General features: G+C 44.5%; 1 protein-coding gene across 1 annotated transcript; it reads left to right on the top strand.

Moving 5' to 3' along the window:
• The first annotated feature begins 13,254 nt into the window (after positions 1–13,254).
• On the top strand, positions 13,255–15,288 carry LOC147724760 (E3 ubiquitin-protein ligase RNF115-like). Its single transcript, XM_086966286.1, has one exon. It carries the CDS (start codon positions 13,255–13,257, stop codon positions 14,158–14,160), a length of 906 nt encoding a protein of 301 aa, XP_086822412.1. The 3' UTR covers positions 14,161–15,288.
• Positions 15,289–15,747: the final 459 nt, after the last annotated feature.

Here is a 15,747-nt window from a genome sequence, read left to right as displayed (position 1 = left end):
AGGCTAATGTGCTGCATAGCTAAATACATATAAGGTCCCAAAGGCGAGACTGATTACATTGCAAATGCTTGTTCTGAAGGGTATTAAGCTAAGGGTGAGGAGGTACTATATTAAACAAAGTTATAATATTCTTAACTATGCATTGCTACATCAGATTAGGCTGTATGTAGCTATGTTTTGCTTCTCTACGCACTGCTTTTCCATGCTACTTTTGCATCTATGTATTGAAGCTTGAGCACTTGTCAATGTGAATCGATTCTTAACTGTGCTTCGTCATAGTACACTATGTGTTATGTGCTATATTAATCAATTTGCTGCACTCTGCCTTGATATAACATGCAATGGTTTTCATAATTTAATTTGCTAGGTAGTGCCATAACGTGCAATGTTCTGCTGTGCCATGCAGTGTTGTAGTATGCTATGATCTACCCTACTGTGCCATAGCATTGATATGCTCTGCTGTGGAATTTCATAATAAATTATGCTTTGGAACGCTATGTCATAAGCTATTGCTGTGCTCAGTTTTGTTATGTAGTTTCATAATAACTTGATGTTTATGTTGTGCAATGCTTTGTTATGGTGTGCAATACTATGTGTTGCTATGTTATGTTTTACCTTAATATGTTAGGTAACAGTTAAATGGCTTAATAGACTTTCTCCTTTGTATATTGACATTTTCAGTGTAGAAACCTGAAATCTGTACCTACATTGACTTTATTTCAGACAGCTAGCAGTTTTAAAGTCTGTCAGTTACATGTTTTATGAAATATATCTGGAATAAATTGTTTAGCAATAATACTCTAATTTCGAGTCAGGTAGAATTACATGTAGAGATTCCAGGGGCAAAATCACTGTTCGTATGTCCACAAGGAATGACCCTGGATATTCATAAGAAACTGTCAGAGCGCAGTGTTGAGCCAAAGTTGCTAACGCAGCACTCCAACAGTTTCAAAAACACAGGGATGCACCATATTTACAAAAATACGGTGAGCCCCTGAGTTTCCCCTAGTGACGGTGCTACACTTAGCTGCCTAGCTCCAAGGCAGGCACCCTTTCAACATAGTGCAAGGGTGCCTGCATTGCAGGGAATACATATTCATGTGCAGAAAGGTATCCCTCGCTGCACATAAACAATCTTAAATGGCTATTTATAATTAATATGTGTGCTGCAGAATGCAGCACATATACTAGTTGCAATTCGTCATCAATCAATCAATCAATCAATCACTTGTAAAGCACATTACATACCCGCAAAGGTCTCAAGGTGCTGGGGGGGGGGGGCGCGCTACTGATCGAACAGCCAGGTCTTGAGTATCCTCCTGAAGGTCAGCAGGTCTTGGGTCTGTCATAGGCTCAGTGGGAGGTGTTCCATGTCTTGGCGGCGAGGTGTGAGAAGGATCTCCCACCGGTGGTTGTTCTTGGGATGCGAGGGACGGTGGTGAGTGAGAGGTCAGTGGAGCGTAGCTGGCGGTGGGGATGTATAAAGAGAGCCATCTGTTGAGGTAGGCTGTTCCGGTCTTGTGGAGTGCTTTGTGTGTGTAGATGAGGGACTTGAAGGATATCCTCTTGTTGACTTGGAGCCAGTGCATGTTTCTCAAGTGGGGGGTGATGTGCCCGTGTCATGGTACGTCGAGGATCATTCATGCTGGGGTGGTTTGGATGCGTTGTTGTCGTTTGATGAGCTTGGTCAGGGCTCCCACGTAGAGGGCGTGTCCGTAGTCGAGTCTGCTGCTGACGAGGGCCTGGGGACTGTCTTTCTAGTCTCTGTCGGGATCCATCTGTAGATCTTGCGGAACATGCAGAGGCTGTTGAAGCAGGAGGAGGAGACGACGTAGACTTGCATGGTCATTGAGGAAGTTGAGTCGAGGATGATTCCCAGGTTGCGTGCGTGGTCGGTAGGTGTTGGGGCTGCCCACAGTGTCGTCGGCCACCAGGAGTCGTCCCAGGCTGTCAAAATATCCCATCATTTTCTAAAGATTATTTATGTGCAGGAAAGGACACCTTCCTGCAAATGAACTATCACTAATGGTGATTTACTCTTTCTATTAGTGCTGCAGCACACATAGAAACCGCAAAAACAAGGCAAAACTAATCATTTTTCCTCATTTCACCCGTTTAAAACCAGGTTTTCCCTTGTCTTATTTTTGGCACTGCCCCATATTTACGCCACGCTTGCAAATGGAGGCTGCATCAATAAGCAATGGGTTTGTGGTGGAACGCCCACAACAGCACCCATTGCCCACCCCTTTGCCGCAGCAGACTGCTGCGGTAAAGGGCATATTTACAAGGTGGCGGTAATAGTGACGATCCTGTGGCACAATGCCCTTGTAAATATACCCAACGTCTGTTAAAACCCTTAAATTTGGGAATAATTGTTCAGCCAAGAAATTACCATGCAGTGTTCCATAGGGTATTCCCTATTCCAGAAGCTTTAACTCTTGTGCTTACCACATGCTCTGTGCAGGTGGTGAATCAGTGCAGGCGGTGGATGTGTGTGGAGCCTGTTGTGTGGGACTCGGGTGGGTTCTAGGAGGTAGGATTGCAGAGGAGAGAAACTGAAAGATAGTTCTGGCAGGGGGAGCATTGCCAGAGAAAAATGTTGACAGGAATGTCTGAAATATGCATCGGATCTTAGGCTCCAGTGTAGGCCACAGACTCTTTAAAAATGTTGTTCCTTAGATGCTAAACTTTGCCTCGGAATGTCCTTGTCCAGCATTGAAGGATTCCAACAGTGTATATATATATAATTTACAACACATTTTGTGGATTGTCGGCTGTTGTGGTTAGCAGTGCGTTGACTGCTTGACGTTTTCCCTTTACAAGCCCTTCCCCTTTTCCTGCCCCAATGTCGCTCTTTCTGTCACAGTGTGGAGACGTTCATAGCATCTGTGTTCGGCACCCCTGGCCCAGTGCCTGGGTGCCCTGTGTCCATGTGTCTCAGATTCCTCATTACCGATGTCAATGCTCCTTACTCCACTGTTGGAGTTGTCTCTGGCCAAGTGGTAATGCTTCCTGTCCCAGTGTCAGAGTCTTTACCAAGTTTTTCCGGCTCACTGTTTTTGTTCCCATGTTGCAGTGCTGAAGTCCCCATATGCCTATTTGCATGTTGCCCGTATGTATCTCTGAATAGTGTTCCACTGGGGTGTCAGCAGTCCACAAGACGTGCAATAGGTTTGAGTTTTTCACTTCCTAAAGTGATCTTCAGGCGGTGCTTTGAAAGGGGCTGTACTGTCCGAGTCAGAGTACCTGCACTTTTCTTTTATTTAAGGAGAGAAAGTACTTGCACTTCTTGGCAGAAGTACAATACTTTTAATTGGAGAGTACCGGCTCTTCTTCGAAGCAAGCAGGTACTCTAGTACGGGGTACGCGCACTTCTGTTTTTCCATTCCAAGCAGCCACAACCCGTGCAGGTAAGAGCAGGTGGGCCGGTGGGATTTTGACAGGCGACGACGAAGGAAAATTAAATATTTCTTTTATTTTCCCTCACGGTCTTCTGCCGAATCCTCCCTCCCCCACCTAGCTCCACTGCTCTACTTCTCTTACCTGCACGGGCTGCAGCTGAATTCAAGTACTGATAGGTAAGTAGTAATCTTTATAATACATCACTTAAAAAAGTCTTATTTTAAAAAAATACAAAAGCATCATATAGATTTTATACAGACTGATACACAAGAGCCCAAATTTTAGATAAAATTATAACATATCAAAACAAGCATCTCTTTAAAAATGTTACAAAATTCAAAGCATCCAAAGTACAAATTGGAGCAAACTCAAGAAGCAAATTCAGGCCATTGCTTATAATAAGGTCAACACATTTGTCACCCAAGCTCTAATAATAATAGAACCTCCAATTCCACAAAAGAGCAATAGATAATATCTTTGTGATGTGTGCCTTCAGGTTACTTTCTGAAGGTCAGGTTTGAGTTTTGTGTACAATGGTGCTATTTCAATAAGCAATATAGGTGTTTATGCAGGTGTAGTAGTGTGGCTCACTGGTTAGAGGCGGCAGACCCAGAAGCAGAGGTCGGCCCAAGACCAGGGTTCAATTTCCGATGTGGCAGGGTGTTGGGCCAATGTCAGCAGGCTCGATAAATCTCGCCTCGGTGCCACAATAACCATGGGTTCCCTTCCCACTCAGCAACTCTGGGCAATAGCTTGCTTAATCTCCACAAACGGCCCCATCAATGCCGGGGATGCCTGTCTTCACCTTCGGGGTGCCCAGTAGTGACCATCTCACAAGGAAAGCCAGGACGGGTTCCCCAGCGTTATACAGCGCCAGGAAACCTACGGGTAGCAGTGCGCTTTACAAGCTCAAATACATTTACATTTACATATTCATACCATCATTTTCTGTTGCACGTATTTTTATTTCCACCCTCACCCTCACCCACTCAATTTGATCCCGAACACCCCTTCTTTTCCCCACACTAGAGCACCTTTGTTGCAAATGTGAATATGATTCGAGATGCATGAACAACTGTAATGTCTATAAGAAGTGATTAATGCTTTGGAAATAAATCACATTCACTGCGAATTTTGCAAATTTGGTGTTGTGAATGCCACTTTTTTCTTTCCTAGTGTTAAATTGTTACTACTGTGACCAATTGTTTATTGGACTGCAGAACTAAAAGGACAGCAGAGTTCTGTAGAAACAAAGCCAAGCATGTATTGTAGACAAACACTATGCTTCCACGTGAGACTGCCTCAAAGAAGGGTTAAATTCACCCCTGTACTGAAAAGTCTGTTTAAAAAGTGAGTTTTCACAGTTCCCAAACTTATATGTCATTTGATGTATTCCTTTCATTTGGATCTTGTACTGCTTCATTTATGACAGAAAAATTAAAAACTCATGTTTCAGAAGGCAAGAAAATAACAGCATAACTACTTACATGTGGTTTAAAGAAGCAACTTGCGATCTCCTCAGGCGGATGTCTGTGCTGGTGAGAGTTACAGTTTTCCCATATTATACTTGCACCTTGCACTTTGACTGGAAAAAAAGTTTGATGATGCACTTATTTTGGAACCATGAGTGAAGCCAGTTGTGTGGATTAAGCAGTGGACAACTTTGGTGTGACTGTCTTCATGCAACTGGTCACCAGCAGACTCGACTACGGCAACGCACTCTACGCCGGAATAAACAAAAACTTCATCCGCAAGCTACAGAACATCCAGAACGCCGGCGCAAGACTGGTCCTCAACCTGCCAAAACACTGCCACATCTCCCAGCACCTGCGCACACTCCACTGGCTCCCCGTCGAGGCGAGAATCACCTTTAAGATGCTCACCCACGCACACAAGGCCCTCCACGGCAACGGACCAGCATACCTGAACAGCCGACTCAAATTCCACGCACCCCAAAGGACCCTACGATCAGCCCAGCTTTCCTACGCCGTGGTCCCCCGCACCATAAAGACCAGATCGGGAGGCCACTCCTTCTCCTTCCTCGCGGCCAAAGCATGGAACGCCCTTCCGCTCCACCTCAGACAGACAACATCGCTCCCCATCTTCGCAAGAAACCTCAAAACCTGGCTCTTCGACAGACCCCCTCCTTGATGGAATGGAACCTGCACCCCCTCCATCCCTCACCCCTAGCGCCTTGAGACCCTTACAGGTGAGTAGTCGCGCTTTAACAAACTCCTGATTGATTGATTGATTGATGCAAGTGTGTGCGTTTGTTGCACAAGTCTATCAGTGCTGCTTATTCCTGCTGGTGCTATGATATGAGAGTTTAGGCCTTTGTGTCATCTGGACAGAGAAACAATATCAGCAATTAGATTTTGCCTCAAGACTGCTGTGGAACAACTCAGTTTCCAAGCTAGAACCTGGAAGCTGATGCCTTACTCATCCCAAAAGAATTGGTCTTATATACAATTGGAGTCATTAAGAAGTTCTTGCATTGCATTGCTGAGGGGGTGTTACTAAAGAGCTCTTGCTTTAGTGGTGAAATTGGGGAATGCTGTGCAGGACCCATTATGGGGGGCGCATATAAGTGTATCAAAAAGTTGAACTTAAAATAAGGAGTCAGACTTTGCTTATGGGGCATTGCATAGTGCTGCAATAAGTTTGCCATACCGGGAGGTTATCACTGGCTGGCAGGGGTCACAAAGATGATTTTCTCTGCAGCGTTCTTGAAGAAGGCACAAAGGAAACACTAATACACAGTTATTTTCTACACCTTTCCCATTGCTACAAGCACAATATACACCTCAGGCACGGTTCATGGCTCTATAAGGCTCTCCTTAGAACATTACATTTACAACAAAACAGGCTACAAATTACAATTACATTAAAGTAGCAGTTAGATGGCACTCAAAATGTCATGCATATGATGTAGATATGCCATAAGTAAATACAGGGCAAATACAGAAATGACACGCAAAGGAAGCCGGAAAAACCCCCCACTTGGAACCAAAGCTTTCAAGGCACCAAGCAAGCCATGCAAGTCATTGTAACCCTCTCCAGAAGAGCTATCTTGTCTTCCATCAAAGCATCTATCCATTCATCATTTCATTCTCTCATTCCCCTGCTGATATCCACCATTTCCCCCTACATTCTGTCATCCATCATTCAATCTTTCCTGTTTCAGTATTCCCATCCATGTGTGTTCCCATCCATATCCAACACCTATCCATCAATCATTACACTCATCCATCTTCCATCCTTTCGATCATCCATCCATCCTATCACTCATCCATTCAGCTACACTTTCGTTCCATCCTTTCCCTCGTTTGTTAATTTATCCTTTCACCCATCCTTTCATTTACTCATTCATTCATTCATCCATTCACTCATCCATCCATTTACACTTTCACTCATTCATCCATCTTTTCATCCTTCCACCCTCACTTTCACTCATCTATCCATTCTTTCAGTCAAGCACCCTTACACCCATCCTTTTACTCATCCATCCGTCTTGCACATTTACCTATACTTTCACTCATTCGTCAATCCACCCTTTCACACCATCTATACACCCTTTCACTCTATGCATCCTTTCACTCACTCATCCTTACAGCCATTCTTTTGCTCATCCATCCATCCATCCATTCACTCAACCATACATTCAATCATCTATTATTTCACTAATCCTTCCATCCTTTCCCTCCATCCATCCATCATCCCTTTCACTCATCCATCCATGCATCCTTTCGATCATCCATCCATTCTATCACTCATCCATTCAGCCACCCTTTCACTCCATCCTTTCACTCATCCATTCATTTACCCTTCCACCCATAATTTCATTTACTGATTTATCCATCCATTCACTCATCCGTCCATCCATTTACATTTTCACTCATCCATCCATCCATTCATCCTTCCACCCTCACTTACACTCATCTATCCACTATTTCACTCATCTACCCTAACACCTATTCTTTCACTCATCCAGCCTTTCACACATTTATCTATCCTTCCGCTCATCCATCCATCCACCCTTTCACTCCATTCATCCACCTTTTTACTCCATCCATCCTTTCACTCAGCCATCCTTACAGCCATTCTTTTGCTCATCCATCCATCCATCCATTCACTCAACCATACATTCAATCATCTATTATTTCACTAATCCTTCCATCCTTTCCCTCCATCCATCCATCATCCCTTTCATCCACCTATCCATCCACCTATCCACCTATCCATTCACTCAACCATCCAAACGCTCGTCTATTGTTTCACTCATCCTTCCATCCACCCTTTCACTCCATCCATCCACCATCCCTTTCTCTCTTCTAGCCACCACCCACCCTTCCACCCAACCACTCTTCCACCCAACCTTCCATTCAGCAGGGGAGTCATGTATGATGGATAGTGCAAGAATGTGAAGTGACTCTGACATGGCATTGTGGTTTCTTTTTTTGCACTTTTATATAGTACAAACTCAGCCCAAGGTCTTTGGAGTGGTTTACACAAGTACTAAGCCCATAACAAAAGGTCATGGGGAGGTTTATTGATTTTCTCAGAATCACAGGATCTAGAGCCAAGGCCAGGACCTACACCTGGTTCCCTGCGTCCATTAAAGTACTCCATGTGCAACAAGACCCAGGTGATGGAGTTTTAGCCCCTGGGCTTCACAGCACTCAGGCCAAGGAGAGAGGGGTGCCCTGCATGGGCCACACAGCACAGGAAAATGGCAGCAAGGCTCAGGGAAGGGGCCCCATAACTGGACCTTGCAGCCTGATGCAGCGCTTCAAAACCAAGATGACTCAGCCTTTCTAAACCCTGCCCAGCCATGTCAGTCTTTTCTGGTTGCTCCCTCCTCCCCCAACCCACCTCTCCTCATCTGATAATGTCTGGCTGGTTGTTAGAACAAAGGGGCCATTTTGTTGCCTGGCAACACAAAAGAAAGACAGGCAAGGCTTCAGAGTAGGTTTTTAAGCACAGTGCTGCCCTGCTCCTGGCTTTTGAGCACAATTGACATCACTGCTGCCCACTTAACCACCCGCTGTTTTCCTTCACCCTCCCCTGATTTCCCAGGAATGGAATGCCATCATGCCCTTGGAAGTAAAAGGTCAAGACACACTGCTCTTTAAAAATAAACGTGTGATGGGATCGGATTAGGGAGGGGGCACTGGAGGAACAGGTGGGCTGACTTATTGTGTGGCATTTCACCTGAGCACAGAGCCCTGAGCAGCTGCCCACACTGCCCATGCTTAGCCTCAGCCCTTCCCAGACTCTTCCCTTCTCTCACTGATTCAGCCCATCACATACACTACTCCTCTTCCTCTCTCCTCACGCCTCTTGCTCTTTATTGTCGTTCTTCCCCCATTACGTTCATCTGTCACTTTTCTGCTGCACTTTTACACTATCATCTCTCACCCACCTCACAGTTTAGTTATTTTTTACTTTGTCGTGCCCTCTTCATATGCACTGCACATCTAGTCTCTGTACTTACTTCACCATTTCCCTTAATCCTAGGAGAACAGGGTTGCCACCTGGCCGGTTTTCTACTGCCACTGCTGGTATTTTCATGTCCTGGCCAGAAGATAAAAGAAGCACAATTTCCTAAAACTGGTATTTTTAACCCTTACCTGTACATACTTCAGATAGCAAGCATAAACATACAGTACTTTTAAATGTATTCTAGAGAAGTAAAGAAAGCAGAAAAGCCATGTTACAAATGAATAAATACTATTCCTTGAATGTCCTATTTAGTATAACGTCTGGGCCTATGCTGACACTTAAAGAACAACAAATAGCCTGGGATTTTTCTCTTGCAAAGATGACAACCCTAAGGTGATTCATTTCCATTTGTGATTCAAGGTTTTTCTGTCTTTTATTGTGAGCCCTGCAGGATACCCTGCTTTTCATTCATCCAGGGCCTGGGCGCACGTCAGACCTAAGGGCACTTTAAATATCCATCCAATTGCTGCATCTGCATGAGAACAGCGATTAGATTACTGAAGCCCTTTCGGCCGATGGTTGCAAGGACCAGGGGTGTGGGCCCACCCTCCCTTGGGTGCGACAGCACTGCACCACCATCATAGGAGAGTCTCTTAAAAGGCACTGCTGAGAGGCCCCTCTTGCATGATAACACGCGCGAGCCCTTGGCAGCTGCACACACTGCCCATGCCTAACGCCGGCCGGGAAACAGCCATTACAACGTAACTTTCACAACGCACTACCATTACAACAAAACTTTTACAACGCAGGATCCATTACAACGCATGCCATTACAACGCATGTCATTACAAAGCAGCTGCTGTTACAACGCATGTAAAATCTAGAGCTACCCATATAGGGAAAAAATGGTCCGTTTTTTGTGGAAAAAATGTGATGCGTCCTTGTTGTGTTTCGGGCCCTTTCATGTTTCAGGCACTAGGTCTACCCACACAAGTGAGGTGGCATTTATATCACTAAACTTAGGGGAATGTCAAGTGGATGGAAGTTTGTGGCTTCCCACAGATTCCAGAACTTTCCATCACAGAAGTGTCAGAAAAATGAGTTCTTTTAGTCAACGTTTGAAGTTTATAAGGGATTATGGGTAAAAAACCTGGTGAGAGCCACACACTTCAGTTGCGCACATTAGGAAAAAAGGGTCAGTTTTCGATGGAAAAATGCAATGCCTGCATGTTGTGTTTTGGGCCCTTACATGTCACAGGCACTTAACCAACCCACACAAGTAGTGAGCCATTTTTATCAGGAGACTTGAGGAAATCACAGGTGTTTGGAAGTTTATGACTCCCCGCAGATTCCAGAGCCTTTCCATCAAAAAAATGTGAGGAAAATGTGATTTTTTAGTCAAAGTTTGAGGTTTGCAAGGGATTCTGGATAAAGAAACCTGGTGAGAGAGACACAAGTCATTAGAAAAACGGTAAGTTTTCAGAGGAATAATTCAATGTTTCCATGTTGTGTTTTGGGCTGTTTCCTGTCGGGGGGACTAGGCCTAGCCACGCAAGGCTGGTAGAATTGTTATCTGTAGACGTGGTGGAATGTCAGGTGGACAGAAGTTTGTGGCTGACAACCGCATAAACATGACAACTTTGTTTCCCAAAGATAAAACGTATCTTCAGAGTCGTGGCAACAATAGACAGATATTTCACTCAGTCAATCGTGCATGCTTCATTTCACTAGAGGTGCAGAGAAATAGATAGACGGGCATTTTCAATAAAAAGATTTATTGAACGGTCTTCTTTCTCAAGCATAAGAAATGAACTGCTACAATTGTAACACAGTTTGTAAAATATAATGCATACAGTATAAATAGTAGAATAAAATAATACTGTAAGAGCACTGTATGGTTCCTAAACCATAGAAAAATACATACATAAATAACAGAGGCTAAAAAGTAATTAACTGGTGCTTCTAAAATACGCCTACCCTGGTGTACCTAACCTAAGCTGAGTACAGGGAAGAAGTAAGTGAGGTGTAGCATAAATGTAGTACTCTTTTGCCAAGAATCTGCCTAAGATTTCTCCAAGAGTCTAATCAGCTCCGTACCTTAGTTTAGAATGGAGACGACTGGTCTCAGGACTCGATTTCCCAACAACCCGCAATGGTAGCTTCGAAACACTGGAGCTGGATTTCTCAGCAAGAGATAAGACAGCGTCTCTCTCAGTGCGTCTGCTGGAGAGTCGGCTTTCTTCGGCACTTGCTGTAGCAGGCTGCTCCAAACCACTGTGCGTTTGCTTGGGCAAGGGTGGGCATATTTTTACCTTGAAGGTGCCTGGTTTGACGTATAGTTGGACATAATAACGTCATCAAAGAATCTCAGTTCTTTGAAAACTCCATGAGTTCTTGGATAACTCGGTGCTCAAGCAAGGGGAAGTCCCTGACTGCTGAAGGCGGGTTTTTCCAAGAAAACGTTGTGGATTTTCGGAACTGGTGGAAGTAACCCTGCCATATTGGACTGCATGAGCTATGCCTAAATATGCTTATGATTTCTACGCCTATATAAGAATACTAGCAGCCCGTCCCGACGTTGTCCGGGTATGAATTGCTGCCGGCCAGTAGTATATTGTTTTGTAGGATTTCGTTTAGATAGCATTTCTTATCTGTGAAAGGCCTGTGAAATGCTCTGATTCACAGTGCACTTCTGATGCACTTAAGAGTGCACGTTCAGTAGTGTGTGAACTCGAGTTTCCCTACTTTATTTTTCCTTGCAATATTATATAGCGCAAACTCAACAACATGGCATGAGCACAGTTTACATTACAGTAGAACATATTCATTTGTGGTAGGCACGGGGAGACAAAGCGATTTGCCTGGAATCACAGGATGTTGAGCTGATGCCGAGATTCGAATGTAGCTCCCCAGCTCTAAAGTTCGCAATTCTAGAACCTGTGGCGGGAGGTGTGTCTGAAAATGTATGTCAGTGCTGGCCATCAATGAGAGAGACCTGTGCATTTTTCAAATGGGTGGTGAAAAAATATGAGTATGTTGCTGGAGATGTGGACCGCTGTGCCACCAATGTACCTACCGGGGGAGGGTAAACACCCAATATTCCTCAACTTTCTTTCTGCATACCATCACTCCGCATACTTTCATTACGAAAGTACCATGACTCCGCAATGCCATTATAACGTATGGCATTACATTTTATATGCTTTTACCATGCATACATTTACAACGAAATTTGTTGTAAATGCATGAATGGTAAAAGCATGTTTTTTTTAATGTTTGGATAAGGTAAGTATGGGTATAGGGGCATATGTTTTGGGGTGTTTGCGTATTTTAAGGGTTCAGATATAGTTTTGGGTTATGGTGTACAGGAGTAGTTTTAGGGTTTAGGGATCGGTATGGGTTTTGGGGTACAGGGGTATTTTTAGGGTTCAGGGCTAGGTTTAGGTTTTGGGGTACAGGGCTATTTTTAGGGTTCAGGAGTAGGTTTGGGTTTTGGGGTACAGGGGTATTTTAAGGGTTCAGGGCTAGGTTTGGGTTTTGGTGTACAGGGGTATTTTTAGGGTTCAGGGCTAGGTTTGGGTAGTGGGGTACAGGGGTATTTTAGGGTTCAGGGGTAGGTTTGTGTTTTGGGGTACAGGGTTATTTTTAGGGTTCAGGGCTAGGTTTGGGTTTTGGGGTACAGGGGTATTTTTAGGGTTCAGGGGTAGGTTTTGATTTTGGGATACAGGGGTATTTTAAGGGTTAGGGCTAGGTTTGGGTTTTGGGGTACAGTGGTATTTTTAGGGTTAAGGGCTAGGTTTGGGTTATGGGGTACAGGGGTGTTTTTAGGGTTCAGGGGTAGGTTTGGGTTTTGAGGTACAGGGGTATTTATAGGGTTCAGGGCTAGGTTTGGGTTTTGGGGTCCAGGGGTATTTTTAGGGTTTAGGGATAGGTTTGGGTTTTGAGGTACAGGGGTATTTATAGGGCTAAGATGGGTTAGTGTTTAAGGGTGTTGGGGTACTTTAAGGAGTACGGGTGGGTTATGATTATGGGGTGCAGGGGTATTTAAAGGGAGCACGGTGTGATTAGCACACAATATGAGACATGGCATGCAGGATGGTACCACACGCCCCCATCATTTGTCATGCCCCCCAGCACACGCCCACAGCACAACGCAGACACGCCCACAAGGGACTACTTTGCTGTAACGGTTCTTTTACCTTTTAAATATATAAGGTGGCCGTCTGCATAGCCTATGTCCTTCTGCTGCAACTGCCCTCTCCAACGCTGTATTGGGTGTTGTGATTGGTGCTGTAGTGCTGTGGCTTGGGGTACAGTCTTTGCTTTAATCTACACAAAAACACTTGGTGTCCCGTCTATGGAGGTAATACCAGACGTTCTAAGACAGATTCAAAATGAATACAGTCCAAAATGGCGGAGGCGGCTGCAGCGGCTGGGGTGTCGGTGTCTCAGCACCGCTTTTTCTGTCATTGTTGCAAGGGAGAGGTCAGCCCGAAGCTGCCGGAATATATTTGCCCCAGATGCGAGTCCGGATTTATCGAGGAAGTAACAGAGGAATCCAGTTTCCTAGACACCGGCGGAAACGGGCTAGAACACAATCCATTAGCACACTTCGCAGAGCTTTGGGACCATCTAGACCACACCATGCTGTTCCCAGATTTCCGACCGTCCTTGAGCAGCAGGTCACTGGATCACGATAGCAGAGACAATGAAAGGGGACACCAAGCTCACCCTGATCTCTGGGGCACAACCAGACCTCCTCGACTGCCAATGAGGAGGTACAGAGCACGAGGAAGCTCCCGTCCTGACCGATCACCGGCTATCGAAGGGATTATACAGCAGATCTTTGCTGGATTGTTTGCAAATTCTGCAGTGCCTGGATCCCCAAATCACTTTTCATGGAATGGAATGTTGCACTCCAATCCTGGGGACTACGCATGGGGACAGAGTGGCCTCGACGCAATTGTTACCCAGCTTCTGGGACAGTTGGAAAACACTGGGCCGCCTCCAGCAGAAAAGGAGAAGATATCTTCACTTCCTACCGTGACTGTAACTCAGGAACAAGTTGAAATGAATTTGGAATGTCCTGTGTGTAAAGAAGATTATAAAGTAGCCGAGCGGGTGCTACAGTTACCCTGCAATCACTTTTTTCACAGTGATTGTATTGTGCCGTGGTTGGAACTGCATGACACGTGTCCAGTGTGTAGAAAGAGTTTAAACGGAGAAGACTCTACCAGGCAAACACCGAACTCAGATGCTTCTGCCAGCATTGGCTTCAGTAGTGAAAACCAGCTACATGATGGATGGCCCTTCTGAGAGCACTTGCTGAGCAGAGCAATTAGTCCTTCTTACTATTGTTGTAAATTGTGTAAAAAGGTCGCTGGAATAGTGGAAATAACACGTGTCCACGATGGTCCAGATATTCTCGCCACAAGTGCTATCCTTTTCTGAACAGGAAATAAGTAGCATCTGCAGGATGAATTCGACCACCACCAGAATGCAGTTTAGTCCTAAAATCAAAGTCTTGAGTGATTTGCCTATTTTTATACTTGTGAAGACGTTAATCGGATGTGTTCCTTGAATGTGGGGGTCCCCTGACCTGCCATCCTGAATGTGTGGTGCCTTCTCAGCGGGATAACCAAGTCTCTGGTCCAAGACTGCTTCTGAAGGTACTAGTTTTGGTTTGAAGGCAAAGAAGCAGCCTTTCTAAAGGAGGCTGTCCCCGAGCAGCGGTGATGTGGAGATAGGCGGAATTTGGGGCTTGTACTCTCTTCGGAAGTTAAATCTTTACTGCTGTTAACCTTTCCCAAAACAATATGTGGTGGAAATCCCAAGTCTCGTTAGTTATCGACTATGTTCTCATACAGCAGTCCAAGTATACAGTCAGCATGCTTTGTGCCTCTTATCACAGGCTGTTGCCTTCCAATTACCAATGTGATATGTAGATTTCTGTCCTGTTGTGTGGACGTTTGACCTGCAAGGATACTGCGGCTGCATCCAAGTCATGGGACCATAGGCGCAGTTTCCGTCCATTCCTATGTTGTGAACGTAGGATGCATCGCAAGCTTCATTTTATACAGGTTAATTTTAATAGGTCTATCTTGGTTGTAGATGGCCATCCTCCTAGAAAACACTGAATCCATTATCTGAGTAGAACTGCACCGTGAAAATCACTGAGAACTAAACAAGAGTGGGCATAAGTTTTGCTGAGCCGCGGGAAGTACAGTTCCCGTTTGCATAAGGAGTGTGTGCAAAGACCAAAGCTCTATCACGTTTGCAGTCATCAGTTTGTTCTATTTTAGGCTTTTGTTATTTTGTTGGTACAATGATGTAAATTGATAATGATTTCAGTCACGGGGTGGGAGGGAGTGCTTTGAAATTGAAATATTTATTTACAGAGGAAAAACACTTTTTTGAAAGTTTAGCTTTATTGTGACGGCAAATTATTTTTAAGAATACAGTCCAGAACCGGCCTTAAATCTTGGTATGAAGTTACCGAAAGATTTCAAACAGGTCTCGGCTATACTATTAGCCAACATTAAAGGTGAAGCAGCATCTGTGGCAATCCACCAAAAGCTAAAAGAAACAGATATTACTAAGCAACCATTTAAACTTGCCAGAATTATTGAAAAATCTTATAAAGAACTAGATAGAGATAGTTTGGGAGGGAAACCTGTAAAGCCCGAAATAACAGAAAATCCTGAAAAAGTTTTTATCAAAATAATCTCATTACTCCTAAAAAGAAGTGGGAGAACATTAAACAGACACTTCCTAAAAAGAAGCGTTCTCCGTCCAGGGGAAGGTTGTATGAGAGTAGGGTCTGCTATCCTATGGTCACCCCAAATGTTTGCTTTTTGCTTCACTGGTTTATGACTTAATGTGGCTGTGGGCCTGCAAATCAGA

The sequence above is a fragment of the Lissotriton vulgaris genome, chromosome 4_1 (genome assembly GCF_964263255.1).
Source record: "Lissotriton vulgaris chromosome 4_1, aLisVul1.2, whole genome shotgun sequence".
Taxonomy (NCBI): Eukaryota; Metazoa; Chordata; class Amphibia; order Caudata; family Salamandridae; genus Lissotriton; species Lissotriton vulgaris.
Note: the sequence above shows the minus strand (reverse complement) of the source record. Positions and strands in the feature narration are given on the sequence as shown.

Coding starts and splice junctions, on each gene's coding strand:
- LOC147724760 (XM_086966286.1), top strand. CDS start 13,255: ATGGCGGAGGCGGCTGCAGCGGCTGGGGTGTCGGTGTCTCAGCACCGC.